The sequence below is a fragment of the Tiliqua scincoides genome, chromosome 3, assembly GCF_035046505.1.
Source record: "Tiliqua scincoides isolate rTilSci1 chromosome 3, rTilSci1.hap2, whole genome shotgun sequence".
NCBI classification, from domain to species: Eukaryota; Metazoa; Chordata; class Lepidosauria; order Squamata; family Scincidae; genus Tiliqua; species Tiliqua scincoides.
Window position 1 is genome coordinate 40,734,620 of NC_089823.1, and position 15,104 is coordinate 40,749,723.

The following is a 15,104-nucleotide window of genomic DNA, read 5'->3' on the forward strand; positions in this document are numbered from 1 at the left end:
AACTGCTCATTGGGAGAACTGAAACCAAATCAGCACCTAAACATATCCTGGGAAAGCCAAAGAAAAGAAATGGATTTTCAGGGCATGATCCCATGCAAAACCAGCATTTTGAGTTGCAGCTGCAGTTCAAGCAGAACAGGCTTTAATGTGATCATGATAGCTCATCTTCATTAACAGTGTCACTGTTGCATTGTGTATCAGCTGTAACTTTTCGATGGTCCTTGGAAGCAGGCTCCTCATAGTGTATTGTGGTAATCACAAAGAGTTACAACTAAGACATAGACAACCAAAGCAAGGTCTGACTGTGGCATCTGGTGGCCACTATGAGATACAGGAAGCTAGATTAGATGGGCCTTGGCCTCATCCAGTGGGGCTCTTCTTACGTTCTTCAGAATGGATTTAGCTGGTACCATGACCGACACCTGGGCATCAAGCCGCTAGTATGATATATCCACAGCCTCTCCAGTTGGAGGTGATATTGAGATGTATGATTAGGTGTTATACTGGTGGCACGTCACGTCAAACCCTGTGTGATCTCCCCAAGTGGCTTCATGTAGACATTAAACAGCACAGGGGACAGAATGGAATCTTGCTGGACACCACAAACCAATGGCTGTGGCATCAAACGAGAGTCCTCAGCAGGGCTGTCCCATGAAGGTTACGGGGCCCAGGGTGGCTCAACCAGTGCGGGGGAGGCACTTACCAATTAAAGCACTCAGCTGTTTCCCAAAAGGGAGTCCCTCTTTCTCTTTTTAAAATATGTATCAAATTTTTACTAACCTCATGAAGAAGAGGTAGCAAGCACCTCAAGGAGGTGAAGAAGCAAGGAAGAAAAAAGTGGGAACAAAACACCAACTAGAAAATAAAGTAGAAAAAATGGGGGGGGGAGAAGGCTTATAACTTGGTAAGGTTCCTGAGGCACCTATATCTTATGATGTATACAAAATGCTATTTTAAAGCAGCAATTTTCATTAATCTCTGCAACAGCCAGGAAATTGAAATGCTTCGCATCTCCCCTTCCTCCATGCTCAAACCCCATATTTGCTGCTGGGCTGAGGAAAGTGGGTGTGGGTGGAAAGTGTGATGGTGTGGGATGGTGTTTGGATTACTCCTTTATAACAGTCAGTTTCACCTGGTTGAGATAATGCCCACTCTGCAGGCATGAGGAACTTCCTCGGATGGTCTACAACCAGAGGCTGACATAGCCAGATAGTTATAGGAAAATCTCCCAGAGTATGACTGAGTACATGGGCAAAATATGATTAATACAAGACATTATATGCAACTAAAAGCCAAGTTGTTACCAAAATTTGGCACAATGGCAATATAAATAATTATGAAGTTTTTCTTGGAAATGATACTGGTTTGTTACTAATATTACTCACAGTTCACTGAGAGAAGATGTATAATAACTCTGGCCTGATTTTTACTAACTTCCATTTGGAAATAGGAAAAAGCCTCACTAGCTCATCATGGATATTGTATTTTTGTGGTAAACTGTAAATTGCCATCTGCCTTTACTGTCTTGCATATTTTGTCCATCTATACACATACAATGAAATGAAAGTGCAGCACATAAGCAGCTAGGAGATGGTTAACCATTGCTCTGGACACAGTGCATATGTTGTAACCTGGTGTGAGAGGGTATGCAAAAAATAAAATTAGAAAAATTTATCCATCCTCTGGCAAGCTAGACCCCTTCATCCTAATGAGCAGCCCCTGTTCGAATGTATCATGAAGCTAGCCTTGTTTAGGCAGCTTGGACAGCCTTGCTATCATGCTCTCTGTAATTTGCATTTTCATTGGAAAGGCTTAATCGGAGATGTGTATTAGCAATGCCAATGTGCCTGATCCCTGACTCTAACAGTAGACCTGGCAAGCACTAATGGTAATCAGCTGGGTTGCTCACACATTCCCATTAGTTAAGATCAGGGCTGGGCAAATTTTCATCTTTAGGGATCCTGGACCTTTAACAATTGTATAGAAGAGGGAATTTCAGCAGGTGTTACTTGTCATCTCACAGATGCCAAAGCAAGCACCTGCTGAAATTCCCTCTTCTATACAATTGTTAAAGGTCCAGGATCCCTAAAGTTGAAAGTTTGCCCACCCCTGTTCAAGACCATGCATTTGACTATGATTGAGGGGAAGTCTAGGGTGCTGAGCTTCTGTCATTGATCAGTCCAGTTAAATTTGGACTGATCAATGTCCAATGTCCATTCTCCAATTTGGGAGAATGTTTAGCTCCCAAAATGATAAAAAGGGGGGAGCAGTTTAGATACACTTTTAAATTCCAGCACTTGTAGAGTTAACCATATGTTAGTATGATTCCTCTCTGGACCCTGGATGAGCAATGAAAGCACAACTGAGTAAATTATCCTAAGGGCCAAGTCTATGTAGCTTGCATTAAGATTTGTGAACTTTGTTGAAAAGCAGTACAGTACATAAATATTTTTTATTTCAAATACCTGTATTTGCCTTCTTGAACCTTGCCTAGATTCACTTTTTACTTTTTAAAAATAAGACAGTTAAATAAGCCTGTTTCATTCAGAAGTGCCCCCCACTCTGATATAGATGATGGCTAATACAACAGAGTTGTACATACATAGGTACAGATGAGTTGGATTGGTTAAGACAGTTGGCTCCCCAAATGCTTCTTTAGCAACTGGCTTCTATGTTGAGGAAATGGCAGTAACTAGACTCACCCCAGATTGGATGAAGCATTTGGGAAGGTCCTGGTGGTCCCTCTGGGTTTTTTCCTTTACTGGTAGAAACATACTGCATGTAGAACTGCCTGTGTCAGATTGCCATTCCTGACAGTTGCCCCATGAAGTCTCTGAGAATGTACAGGAAACTCAAGTGTCTGAGCTGTTTCACCCTGATCAGTACATGCTCCCCAGAAAGAGAAAAATCCAGCACATGTGATTAGTTTGCAGAGCTCATCATTTACTCCTCAGTACTTAATTGACTTTCAGCAGGAACAATTGGGTAACTTGGTCTAGTGCGGCATATACAGTACGGCAGAGTAGCAGAAAAGTTAGAGAAACAGCCTATCTCCATGAGTCAGAAGACTGTCTCAATCCTTTTATTTTAAGAATGCAACCTACACTTAAAATTAGTGACATTCTACAAGAGTAGGAGTGTTGCATCACTACAGTCATTTTCTTTCCCTCTCAGAATAGTCTTACTCCTTTGAGCTCCCATTCATTGTGTAGAGAGCATTCGTGTGGCCTCCCTGGCCCTCTGAAGGCCTTATAAGACCTTAAAACGTCACTTCTGGTTTTTATGGAAGACTGGAAGTTATCTTCTAAGGCAGCCATTTTCAACTACTGTGCTGTGGCACACTGGTGTGCTGGGAGTGGTCCACAGGAATTTTGGTGAAGGTTATTTATTAGTAAGGCCAATGGGGGATGTGAGCCCCCCACTGGCAGCATGGTATACCTTGTCAATTGCCAAAAGCCTACTTTTCCAAAACCTTGACAATTTTAGTGTTTTGTCAGTGTGCCATGAGATGAAAAAGGTTGAAGACCACTATTCTGAAGCCTCCCAGAAGTGCAGAGCCTCCTTGGCCCTCCAAACACCCTTGGGAGGCAAGGGGAACACAGTTCTCCTTGCCTCCATAATATTTCATGGCCCCTGAAACCCACAGGTTTCCTTATCTGGGGGAATAGAACCCCTGCGGATAATGAGGGCAGCCCTGTTCTTCAGGAATGATTTCTAAAGGACTATAAACATGACTAGAATGGTACTAAAGGTTGTTTTTAATTGTTGGGCAACTAGCCCTGGTGTGTAACCAAAAGGTTGAATGGAAATATTGGAAAATCCTATAACAGGAGTTCTACTTGGAGGTTTAAAGAAATTTCAATTGTCGACTACTTAATTTAGAGCTGTTGTCTTTTCAGATGTTGCTGCCACATCTGAGCTTAATTAGCTGTGTACTTGTTAATGGTATGTAATGCTTAGAATGAACCTAGGAAATGTGATAAATTGATCATTAATTGGTAAACTGGTGCAATAATGACATAATGACATATGGGGTTAGATGACTGCCTAAAACAGCTTTTTCTATAGAAGTAATGTTTCTATAGTATAGATACTAAAACTTTGTTCTTTTTCTGCTCCTTCTAGGTGCCTTAGCTGGACCAATAGTTGATCCACGTGTGAAAGCAGTGTGGGGGAAGGATGTTACACTGAAATGCATAATTGATATAAATGAAACATTAACACAGATTACTTGGGAGAAGATACATGGAAAGACTGCACAGACCATTGCTGTTCATCATCCTGAATATGGATTTTCTGTTCAAGGAGACTATCAAGGAAGAGTATCGCTTAAAAACTACTCGCTTACCGATGCATCAATCGTTCTGTCAAATGTTACTTTCTCTGACGCTGGAGAATATGTATGCAAAGCAGTTACATTCCCTCTAGGAAATTCCCAGTCATCAACAACTGTGGTTGTATTGGGTATGCTTATTTTTGCATTTGTTCACGCCTTTTTAATCCAAAATGACTGAAGATCAAAATTGAGACTGGTGGCTTACAAGCTTTCCAACATGTATTGCAACATGTTTTACTTTTTGTTTCAATATATGTTCAGTTAGCTTCACTTCTGAAATCAACCTATTACAGCAGTGGCTTTTAAACTGTAGTTTAGGAAACTTTGGATACCAATTATCAAGAGTTTCTCACTGTGAAAATCAGTAATGGGTAGCTAGTATGTTTGAAGGGCAGTTTGTCCGCTATCAATCTTATCTTGCAATAGAGAGTTGCAGAGGTATGTTGGGTACGTTTTGGGGAATACAACTTGTGGTGTTGGACAGGTACTGTAGATCGTGAATATCTTCTCACTCAGGGTTCCATATATGTGCTCACTTCCAGTTATCTCAACATGTTCCAAGTCACCAACCAAACCAATCTGAGCATTTCACACTTCATTGAGGTTTCAATACAAACAAGTTACAAATCACAGAGAAGTTAAACGTAAGGTAACTGGTTACACAAGCAATAGTTCAGGGCTTAAGAGTTGGTTATGACAAAAAAAAAAAGTACATTGAATCCCCTGAACCTTCTGTTCAAGTGTACATTGAACCCAACCTTTGAAATAATGAACGTTTTCCACTCCTAGTTATGTTTCTGAATGTGTGGCATGCACATTGTGATGAATGCAAATTTGGTTATAATGGACTTATAGCATTCATAGATGTCCCCTGTCCCCATAACTCCATTAAATCAGTGTTCACTGTATCACTTAGGAGTCATTACTAAATCTAACATGGCATAAGAGAGAGCAGTATAGGGCAGTGGTTCCAAAACTTTTTAGCACCAGAACCCACTTTTAAAAATGTCACTCTTTCAGGACCCACCTAACTTCACAACACTTAAACAAGTTTCACTTTATTAGCTGATCAAGCCTCTATTTTATCCTTTCTACTCTGGGGTGGTGCCTTCTGGAGCATTTGTTGAGCTCCATGTTCATCGGATTGGGACCATTCTGGTGGCCTTTTGTTCCCTTTACCTGACCTTCAAAGTATATTGAGGCACAAATGCGTGCTCATGAATAAATGTGCACATGAGGCTCAATTTCTCTTTCCATAGGACTCAATACATTTTCATTGTTAGCTATCAAGTTTCACAACCCACCAACAATCAGGTCATGACCCACAGGTGTGTCCTTAGCCACAGTTAGGAAACATTGGTAAGGAGTGAGTAAATAAGTATTTACTTATTTAAAATATTACTTATAACTATATTAGCTATTTAATCTATTCAGTTCAGTTTGTAATAGTAGCTAGCATACTGCATATCTCACACTTTCTCTCTCATGCACTCTCTAAGGGCACATTCCTGTCCAACTTTCAGTACCAATGCAGCTGCAATACAGTCTCAAGGTAAGGGAACAAATGGTCCTTTACCTTGAGGAGGCCTTCATGACTACCCCTCCACCACAGGATGCAGCTCACACCCCCATTGGCATGGATGTATTGGTGCAGGAAAATTGGCTACGATTGGGCCCTAAATCCCCTGCATTTAAGAACATTTCAACTTAGTACAGTTTCCCTAACCTTTAAACTGTATTTTGTCAGAAACATTCGGTTCTTGCCAGCCCAGTGCTATTACACTTGCATGAAAGTGCCACCCAAACACACAGCCAGAAGTGCTAATGCAGCCATAAGGACATAAGAACAGCCCCACTGGATCAGGCCATAGACCCATCTAGTCCAGCTTCCTGTATCCGTAACTGGAGGAGCCAGTGTAATTCCAGAGACTAGCCTATGTGCAAAAGTATGACTTTTGGGTGTCTGCTAGGCCAAAGTAATTACAACAGCACCCTACAAATAAATATCTGAAAATACACATTTCCTGATTGACTGTAATGGAACTTACTGCTAAATAGACATGCATAGGAGTGGGTTCAGGCTGCAATCCTAACCACACTTTCCTGAGAGTAAGCCCCATTGAACAAAATAGGACTAACTTCTGAGTAGACCTGGTTAGGATTGTGCCTTTATTCTATCAATCTCTTAGAAAATGTGTCTTTTCAGATAGTTATTTGTAGGGTGCTGTTAATGGTGTATTAAGGCTGTATTATATTACATTTTTTGTTTATATTGTTGGCTTCTAGTAATGCAATATTGTGCATACAGGTGAGTTTTAAATAATAAAGCTAAATTGACCATCTGTATCTACCAGGATGACACCTGTTTATTCTTAGTTTGGAGTAGTCCAGTGGTTCTCAAACTGAGGCATCACAACACCCCAGCCTGAGGGCCCTGGGCTCTGCGCTGGGCTCCTCCGACCCCTGGGAGGCTGCTGCAGGCAGGGGTGAGTGGAAGCACGCCTCTGCGCCCCTTCACAACAACACGATGCTGGGCATTGTGTCGCTGCCTTCCTCCCACCAGAGCAAGAATTTACTCTGGAATAGTCTGTTGATGTTCCATAGTCTACTTAGCCATTGCTCTGATCAGTTAAAACCAAAACATTATTCAGAGTTTAGAATTCTAAACCACCTAATCTTCCCCAAATAAACAGCATTTAAGGGAATTCTCAGGATTGCTTCACAGCTGCATCCATAACTTGTTAACAACTCACGTCTGAAAAAGTCCTGACAACAGTGGGGTGGTTTTTCTTCCTCTTGGTGTTTTCAGTTTGACTTGTTATCTTAGAAATGCTCCTGAGCCTTTCCTAGTTATAGGTAAAGTATCACTCTCTGTTACACAGTTACCCCAGTTTAATTCGGGACTTGCCAGACCCTGGCATGTGGGCCAGATTCAGCATACATTGAAAATCCCTGCCCTGCCCTGCTTGAGCAGTGCTTACTGTTCCATTGCTCTGCTGCTTTGTTCTTCACCCTTGTGGGGATAGGGATAATCTGGGTAGTAGTGTCTATGGCCCACCTCCCAGGAGGCTTTGCATCAGGATGTCCGGGTCAGAGATGCAACTGCCCAGAGCTTCCCTGTTCCCACATGGGTGAAGAATGAAGCAGTAGTGCAGCGGAACAGTAAGTGCCGCTCGGGATGAGAAGGGAATTTTTGTTGCACAGCCAATTCCATGTTGGTTTAATCAGATGTGCAAGCTAGGTAACTGACTTCACATATCTCCTCTGCGTGGGAATAGTTCTAAAGATAAAGATGAACTAGAGTTCCTGTTGAAGAAGGACTCATTTCATCTCTTGCCACCACTCTACTTTTGAGCAAGACCAAAAGTGAGACGGTTGCAAAGTATAGCTTTTCTAAGTAACTGAAACTGCCAGAGACAGCAGCATGGACTGGCATTGAGTCCTAGCTGAAATGGCCAGGTCTTATGTGAACTATGTATGCATCATAGGACCTCCCCCAGAATCATCAATGTTTATGGGTTCCATGGCAACTGCCTGGGTGTTCCTTGATAAATAGAGCAATAGCAAAAGTAGTGAATTGGCATGTAGTTTGTTTAGACACTTGATGGAACTAATTTACATTGCTCAGTTTGTAGCATTTTAAACATGAAAACCTACATTCTAGCTTGCTAACATCCCACTTCTTTACATAATTCCCCAGTAAGACTTGCCAAATGATTTAAGATTTGCTATTACGTACTTGTTGATGCTACATAACTCACATGGTCACCAGGGGGAGCATGAGCTTATGGTTTCCCTAGTGAATGGAGAATATAGTTTATTCTCTACAGCACTTCCTCATAGTGGTATTGCCTAGGCATTTTTTCAAATTAGCTTTGTATGCTATTAGCTGGAAATAGAGTGTTGTGTTGTGAACTGCTGAATAGTTGTAATGTCAGAGCGCTGGAATTATAGATTTCTTTCACAGGTTGGTTTGGAGAAAGTTTTATCCTGTGTATTCTGTGACATGATTTTTTGTGTGTGTGCAAAAACTCTTCCCCTTTCCACCCCATCCTTAGTAGGTACGTTAAGACCAGTTTTCTGTTTATCTGTTGAGCTTGGAAATCATTCCTGTGCAACTTTTAAACTCGATACCATACCACAGTCTGCATATCCCGCTATGGCAGTGGTTCTTGATCTTTTTTTGTCACTGACCCCTTTGAGAATCTGATGAAAGCTGTGGACACCTCCTCAGAGAAATACATATAAACACATAACATACATTTTTTGCACCTGGTTCATGAACCCCCTTCTCTTAAGAACTCTTTCAGTAAGTTATATTAAAATAAAAGTAGCATATGTCTGACTACCCCAAATATCTATCAATATTCACCCTTCCTAAAATTCCCAGAGTTTAGCTTCATTATACTGGTCTTTCCATACCTATTTCTTGACACTGTTTACAAACATGTTTATATTGTTTACATTTGAAGGATGTGGTGTTGCTGGCAGTGCTACATAAAGCTCAGTTTCGTCTTCAGTCCTTGACAAGGGGTTCCTTTTTATAAGTTTGGGTTAGGTGGCTGAAAAGTTTGGACTTAAAGGTAAACAACTTATAAAGGGGATTTTCCTTCATAAAAAATGTTAAGGGGGGCTGTATGTGGATCTGTGCCCTTCACTGGACTTGGAGGGAAATTTCTCCCATAAGAAACAATGGCATAAGATAGGGATAGGGATTATACAGAGTGGCATACAGTCATGAGCAGGCACACTGATGTGCCCCCTTCAGGGGCAGCCTATCCATGATGCAAGTTGAAAACTTTGTGTCAGACACTGAATTATGGGTGGCACTGAGTTGAAAGGTTGTACACATCTGCTGTCTTCCCCAGCCTACTGCCTCCACGATGCCCAAATTGACTATGCTGTTCTCTTGTACACCACTGTGTGAGAACTGTGTGCCCATGGCATCGAGCACTACCCCTGGTGCTTCTGGAATAAACCCTGCAACCCCTCCCTGCTTCATTTGCCTCTCTTCCTCAGAGACCAGTGTTGCTGCTGCTGCTTCCTCTACTGTACATTCCATTCTAATGAGGGAATGATGGCATTTCTTCAAGTGGCTGAAGGATGAGGCTGCAGCAGCAGCACTGGCCATCAAAGGATAGAGGTAAGCCCTCCCCATCTTCCTCCTTTTTGTCCAGGGCCACCACCATCATCTCTTCCTTTTTCTCTAATAACCAGTGGAGGGAATGCATTTCAGGAAGTAGTGGCAGCATAAGATGCCAAGGGATAGAGATGTAGAGGTGTCCTTAAAATGGTGTGTTTTTTTTTGCAAATTTTGTCGTCCCCCCACCCTAGGACAAGTGCAGAAAGCGATGTTATGTGTTTTTATTTCAAGGGCACATTTTTATAAATTATAGTTTTATAATTATAAATTATAATGGCTTTAAAAGTGTACTAGATTGGTGGTATATGCAGCCACAGTCATTACACAGTCAAGTAGGTATTAGAAATGGATTTTTTGCAGAATTTTTTACAAAATGAGAAGTGTAGAAAGCGGTGTTATGTGTTTTTATTTCATTATCACCAATAAATCACACCTCTAGGGGTTGTTTCTGCCTTTGAATGCTTAATATGCACACTAAACTTTTTGGAGAGTATCTTGTTCTTTAAGTAGTCATGGCCTCAGCGTGCTGGGTAATGTGGTATACTAAGAGTGCAATCCAGATGCACGCTTGGGCTGGCACAAGTCCCTTGCAGCAGCCTGAAACCACCTCAGGATTTGGGAGGCCAAATCCTGGGCTGTTGTGCCCATAGACCAGTGAGTTTGCGCCACCTGAATCAGGTCAATGCAGGGGTCGGGAAGAGTGGAACGGGGTTGTACTGGGACAAGGGGAGAGAGGGCGGTGGGCTGATGCAAGGACTGGCCCAGGAGGGGTGTGGAGCTAGGATCCAGCACTTATACTGGATCCTAACCCTCCCCCCCCCCCAGCAGCCAGGTCTTACACTGGGCCACTCAGGTCTGCACCACCTCTTTATGTGTTGCAGATCTGAGTAGCTCCATGGGGCAGCTGCTGTGTGATGCAAGGGGAATGCATTCCCCTTACTCAGAGTTGTGCTGCAACCCAGCCCAGTCCTGCTCTGGATTCAGCACAGGCCAGCTGGTCTGCCTGCTTCAGGGCATGTTAGGATTGGGCTCTTAGTCCTGCTTGTGGTATACTTTAGTCTTGCTTCAGTCATATATTTGACAAATGCCTTGCTGAACTTTGCCTGTGCCTTTGATTGACCCAGAAGTCATCTGAAAGGGTCTTGAATGTACAGTATGTCCTTGTAGCTTCCTGAGTGCTTCCTCTGGTAAGAACATGCAGTATTGTAGTTTTTTCTTTGGGAAACATTACTTATAACATGCTCTGTCTACCATGGGACTATGCAAATTTACTTTACTGTCTTCAGTTAAAACGCTTGCATTTCTAGATATTGTTGTTGAACCTTATTTCACAAAAATAGGAAGGTTGGTTAAGATGATTTTTTTTTTTTTGTTTACAAATGTTAAAACTGCATTCCCTTACCTATTTTGTTAAGCCGAAGAACTGCATAAAGGTGTGATCGGGAGTATTCTTTGCTACACTGTTGGAAGTGCTAGGGTCACGTTGAAAAATAATGATAAATAAGAAATTAAGAGAAGTAACTATTCTAGGTTACCACTTGACATGGCAAGTTGCAATGCTCCTAGTTGTGTGTAGCTCTGTTTAGCTAAATGTTTCCCAGGATGTGTATGCAGTCATCCTTGGGAGCACTGTAAGATCAGTTAGTATTTAATTTAGAAACTTTCAGTTTCTAAGGAAAAAGCTGCATCAGTTTGAAGTGCAAACTGCTACAGCAAAACGGCTTGTATGGGCAAGTTCTTAGAAAGTGGTTTAACTTACTTCTGGGAGATTTAAACCTCACAACTGCTGTAACTTCTCCAGGCAGTTTTAAATGCACTTCGTTGAAAGGAAGCAAAACATAAATTGCCCCTAAAGCGGAACAGTAATTTATTTCAAAATTTGTGTCACAAGAAAGAGACATGCAGTCAGTGGAGGAACTCACCTTCGCTGAAACTATGAGAAGTCTCAGATTTGTTGACGTGGGTTGGATTTCAAGAAAGGAAAAAGTGCAGAGGCTTGCTGGAGAACAGGCAAGGTGCAAGCAAAGGAATTCTATGATAGTCTCAAAATTCTTTATGCTATTTTAGAAGCTCATTTGTAATTAAACCCTTAGGGCGCAGTCCTAACCAACTTTTCAGCACTGGCATAGCTGTTTCAGTGGGGCACATGTTGCATCCTGTAGTTGGGAGGCAGTCATGGAGGCCTTCTCAAGGTAAGGCAAAGTTTGTTCCCCTACCTCCAACTTACCTTGGTGTTGGAAAATTGGTTAGGATTGCGCCCTTAGTTTGATTGTCCACATGCAAGTGAATGTGAATACCACAATGAATAATAGCTTTAGATTCTTTTCAGAATAGGAAATTTCTGAGTGAAGTTTGGAAGATTTTTAACCAGCTGCAGTATCCCAGCTTGGGAAACCAAGCATTTCCAGGACAGTGAAACTGTGCCTGGGCAATTGCAAGTTTAAAGCTTTTATTGTGATACCTTAGCCTTGAATATCTTGGTTCTCAGAATTTGAATACCTGTAAAGATTCTGGTATCTTCAGTGACTACCTTGCTTAATTATCATGGTATGAATAGGTCATTGAAACATTAGTATTATTCCAGAAACTGTTGTTGGATCTGTGCATGTATTCAAGCAATAATATGAACAAAGATTATGGATGTTTTGGAAACATAGCGAGTCAGCACAATAGATTAGTTTGTTAGTATTTCTGGAAGACTTTTGAAACTGGCAGCTTTTAGATTAGTGGTTCTCAAAACTTTTAGCACCGTGACCCACTTTTTAGAATGACAGTCTGTTGGGGTCCACCAGAAGCAATGTATTTAACCTGGAGGTTATGTCATGGCTAGAAGTGACATCATCAATTTAGGCTTCAAACCTTAGCCACAATCAGCCAAAGGTCCCATGATACAGTGTGCTTGTGCTATTATTTTGCATAGCTTGGAATTCAAAAATTCCAATTTGGAAGTCAAAGCAGAACACAGACTTGAATCCTTCCCCAACTATACAGCCATCCGCCTTTCCAGTATCCCATCTTTCCACCTATTCAGGGCAAAGCACCATGCCTCTCTCCCACTGGGAGCACACCCTGCCCAGTAGCTCTGTACCCTGTATTTTGAGCTTTGTGTCTTCAGTGGTATCTGAACTAGGTGCTACGCAACCCACCTGAAATTGGCTCGCAACTCACAGTTTGAGAAACACTGTTTTATGATGTACTGAGACAGAATTTTATACAGGCATGCCCTGTATCTGCAGGGGATCTATTCTACCGACCCCATCTCCCATGAATATAAAAACCACAGGTACAAAGGATGCCTGTATTGGTGGTGGCCCAGGTGCCCCCCCCCAGCACAATACATTGTTAAAAAGCTTACTGGGGGTGAAGTATATCTTGCTTTAACAGGTTGCTGTAAGGCAGTGGTTCTCAAACTTTTCTGGCCTGTGGTTCCCCTGCTCCTTGTGGCCATTGGCCGCGGCTTCCCATTACAACACCTCACCTCAATTACCCCCAAAATGGGGATGAAGGTGTTATAATTATACACTAGAAGCAAAAAAATTGCCAGCACTCTGAGGCTGCAATCCTAACCACACTTACCTGAGATTAAGCTCCATTGAACCAAATAGGACTTACTTCTGAGTAGACCTGGTTAGGATTGTGCCCTGAGTTTGTTAGCAGCACACCTGGAGGGTTTTGGAAAGGGAGGGGGGAAGTGATGAATTTGCTGGGGGAGGGGAAGACTTTGTTTTGTGTGTATCTGCTAATTGCAAATTGATGCAAACTGAGACCCAGAGACTGTTTGGCTGCAATCCTAACCTCAGTTTCCTGGGAGTAAGTCCCATTGAACACAATAAGATTTACTTCTGAGTAGACCTAGCTAAGATTATGCCTTTTGTCTTACAATAGCAGCCGACACGGGAAGTTCCTCCCCCAGGAGGCAGGAGGAAAAAGGGGAATGGCTGAAAATTTTTAATCAATTTTTGGAAATAAAGCCATCAAGAGTGACTTTTTTTTCTTTTTTGAAGGGGGAGGAAAAAGAGAAAGGTGAAAATCCTTGGTTAAGTTGACACAGACCCCAAGCCTATGTAGGTCTACTCAGAAGTAAGTCCCATTTGAGTCAATGGGGCTTACTCCCAGGAAAGTGCAACTAGGATTTCAGCAAGATTACAACTCACCCCCTAGGTAGATGGGGGCATTCTCACATACATGCATCCCAACATGCAGATGCCACCCCTGTTCCCCCCAGGCAAGATGGAGGAATACAGGCTGGGGCATTTGGACACCCCCCCCCAGGAGCAGACTGGGTTCCCTCCTTCCCAAGCGGAGGAAAGCACTGCGCTGCCTGTACTTACTCTTCCAGTTTAAAGCCTGCCAGGAGTGCACCCTCTGCTGATGAGATGCAGCACCTCCATGGCTGCCCAGCCAGCCTTCTCTCCCACCTCCCCCCACCATGTTTCACATGCCCTCCCACCTCACACTGCCCCACCCACCACAGCCACAGAAAAGCAGCAAGTAGGGAGGCAGCATGTGGAGCTGAGCTGAGCAGCTGCGGCCACCTCTCTCCCCCAGATGCCTCATGATGCCCCTGGGAGTTAGTAATGCCTCTCTAGAGCTAGACACTTTATTAAGCTGTCCACCCCCCCCCCCCCAAAAAAAAACCTCTCTCCTAGCCACACCTAGGGACATACAGATTGAATACCTCAGCTGTAAGGATTTAGGCTTACAGCATGAGGAAATTGGTATGCAACCTGAATACTTGATTAAACTAACTCTAATGCTAAACAGAAAGCAGTTAACTGCCACTTTCTGCTTTCATCATGCTGTAAACAAAATTTCATTTACTAGGTATATGTGAGAGATGCATTTATTGTATATCTGACAAGAAAGCATAAAGCCTTTATACGTTCATTGTTCTCTGAAAACATGAAACAGAAGAGGGATCAAATAGCATTCATGATGCCTGCTGAGGGCCGGAAGTGATGCCATTAGTAAGGAAGTGATGTCATTAAATAGGTCAAAACCAGAAATAAGCACCCTGTTCTCATGTAGGGGCTCATTAGCTGCAAGTGGCAGAAGAGAAAATAAACAAATCTTGATCATATTTCAAAATATTGGAGAACCCAATCATCTTGTGGGCCAATTATCATGCGGGCTTTCAGCACTGACACCTCAGCATTGCTCATCAGCTGAGAGTGTGGGGGCTGAATGTGGCCCACAGAAGCTGTTTATCTGGCCCTCAGGCTCTCAGCTGATGAGCAATACTGAGAGCCTGAAGACTAGATAAAAGCTCTAAACTCTATCATAATTGATAAAAGTAGGCGAATAGTGATAGAGTTTCTGTGCTAAGTACACTTGCTTTGCAAGGTTCCAGCCAGCGATGGGCCACATATGTGACAGTCCATGTGGTCAGTCACTGATCACTGCCCCCCCCAGCCTCAAATGCAAAGGGGAGCTTTTCTGAGCGTGCTTCTTCTAAGGCTCAAAAGGCAGAAAAATTGCAACTTAGGAAACCGGAATTTACTTTTTTTTTTCCTTTTAAGGCATTCTGAGACCTGGAAAAGTTCCTGAAAACCAGAAGTTGCAATTTTTCTGCCATTCTGAGCCTTGTAGCATGCTCAGAAAAACTCCATGGATGCGTGCGGCCTC

General features: G+C 42.6%; 1 protein-coding gene across 1 annotated transcript in view; it reads left to right on the plus strand.

Moving 5' to 3' along the window:
• Positions 1 to 15,104, plus strand: part of NECTIN3 (nectin cell adhesion molecule 3) — a 60,189-nt gene that overhangs the window by 13,108 nt on the left and 31,977 nt on the right. Inside the window, exon 2 of the mRNA XM_066621271.1 lies at positions 4,126 to 4,464. Within this exon, the coding sequence (XP_066477368.1) occupies positions 4,126 to 4,464 (339 nt within the window). The remainder of the gene's footprint in view (positions 1 to 4,125; positions 4,465 to 15,104) is intronic.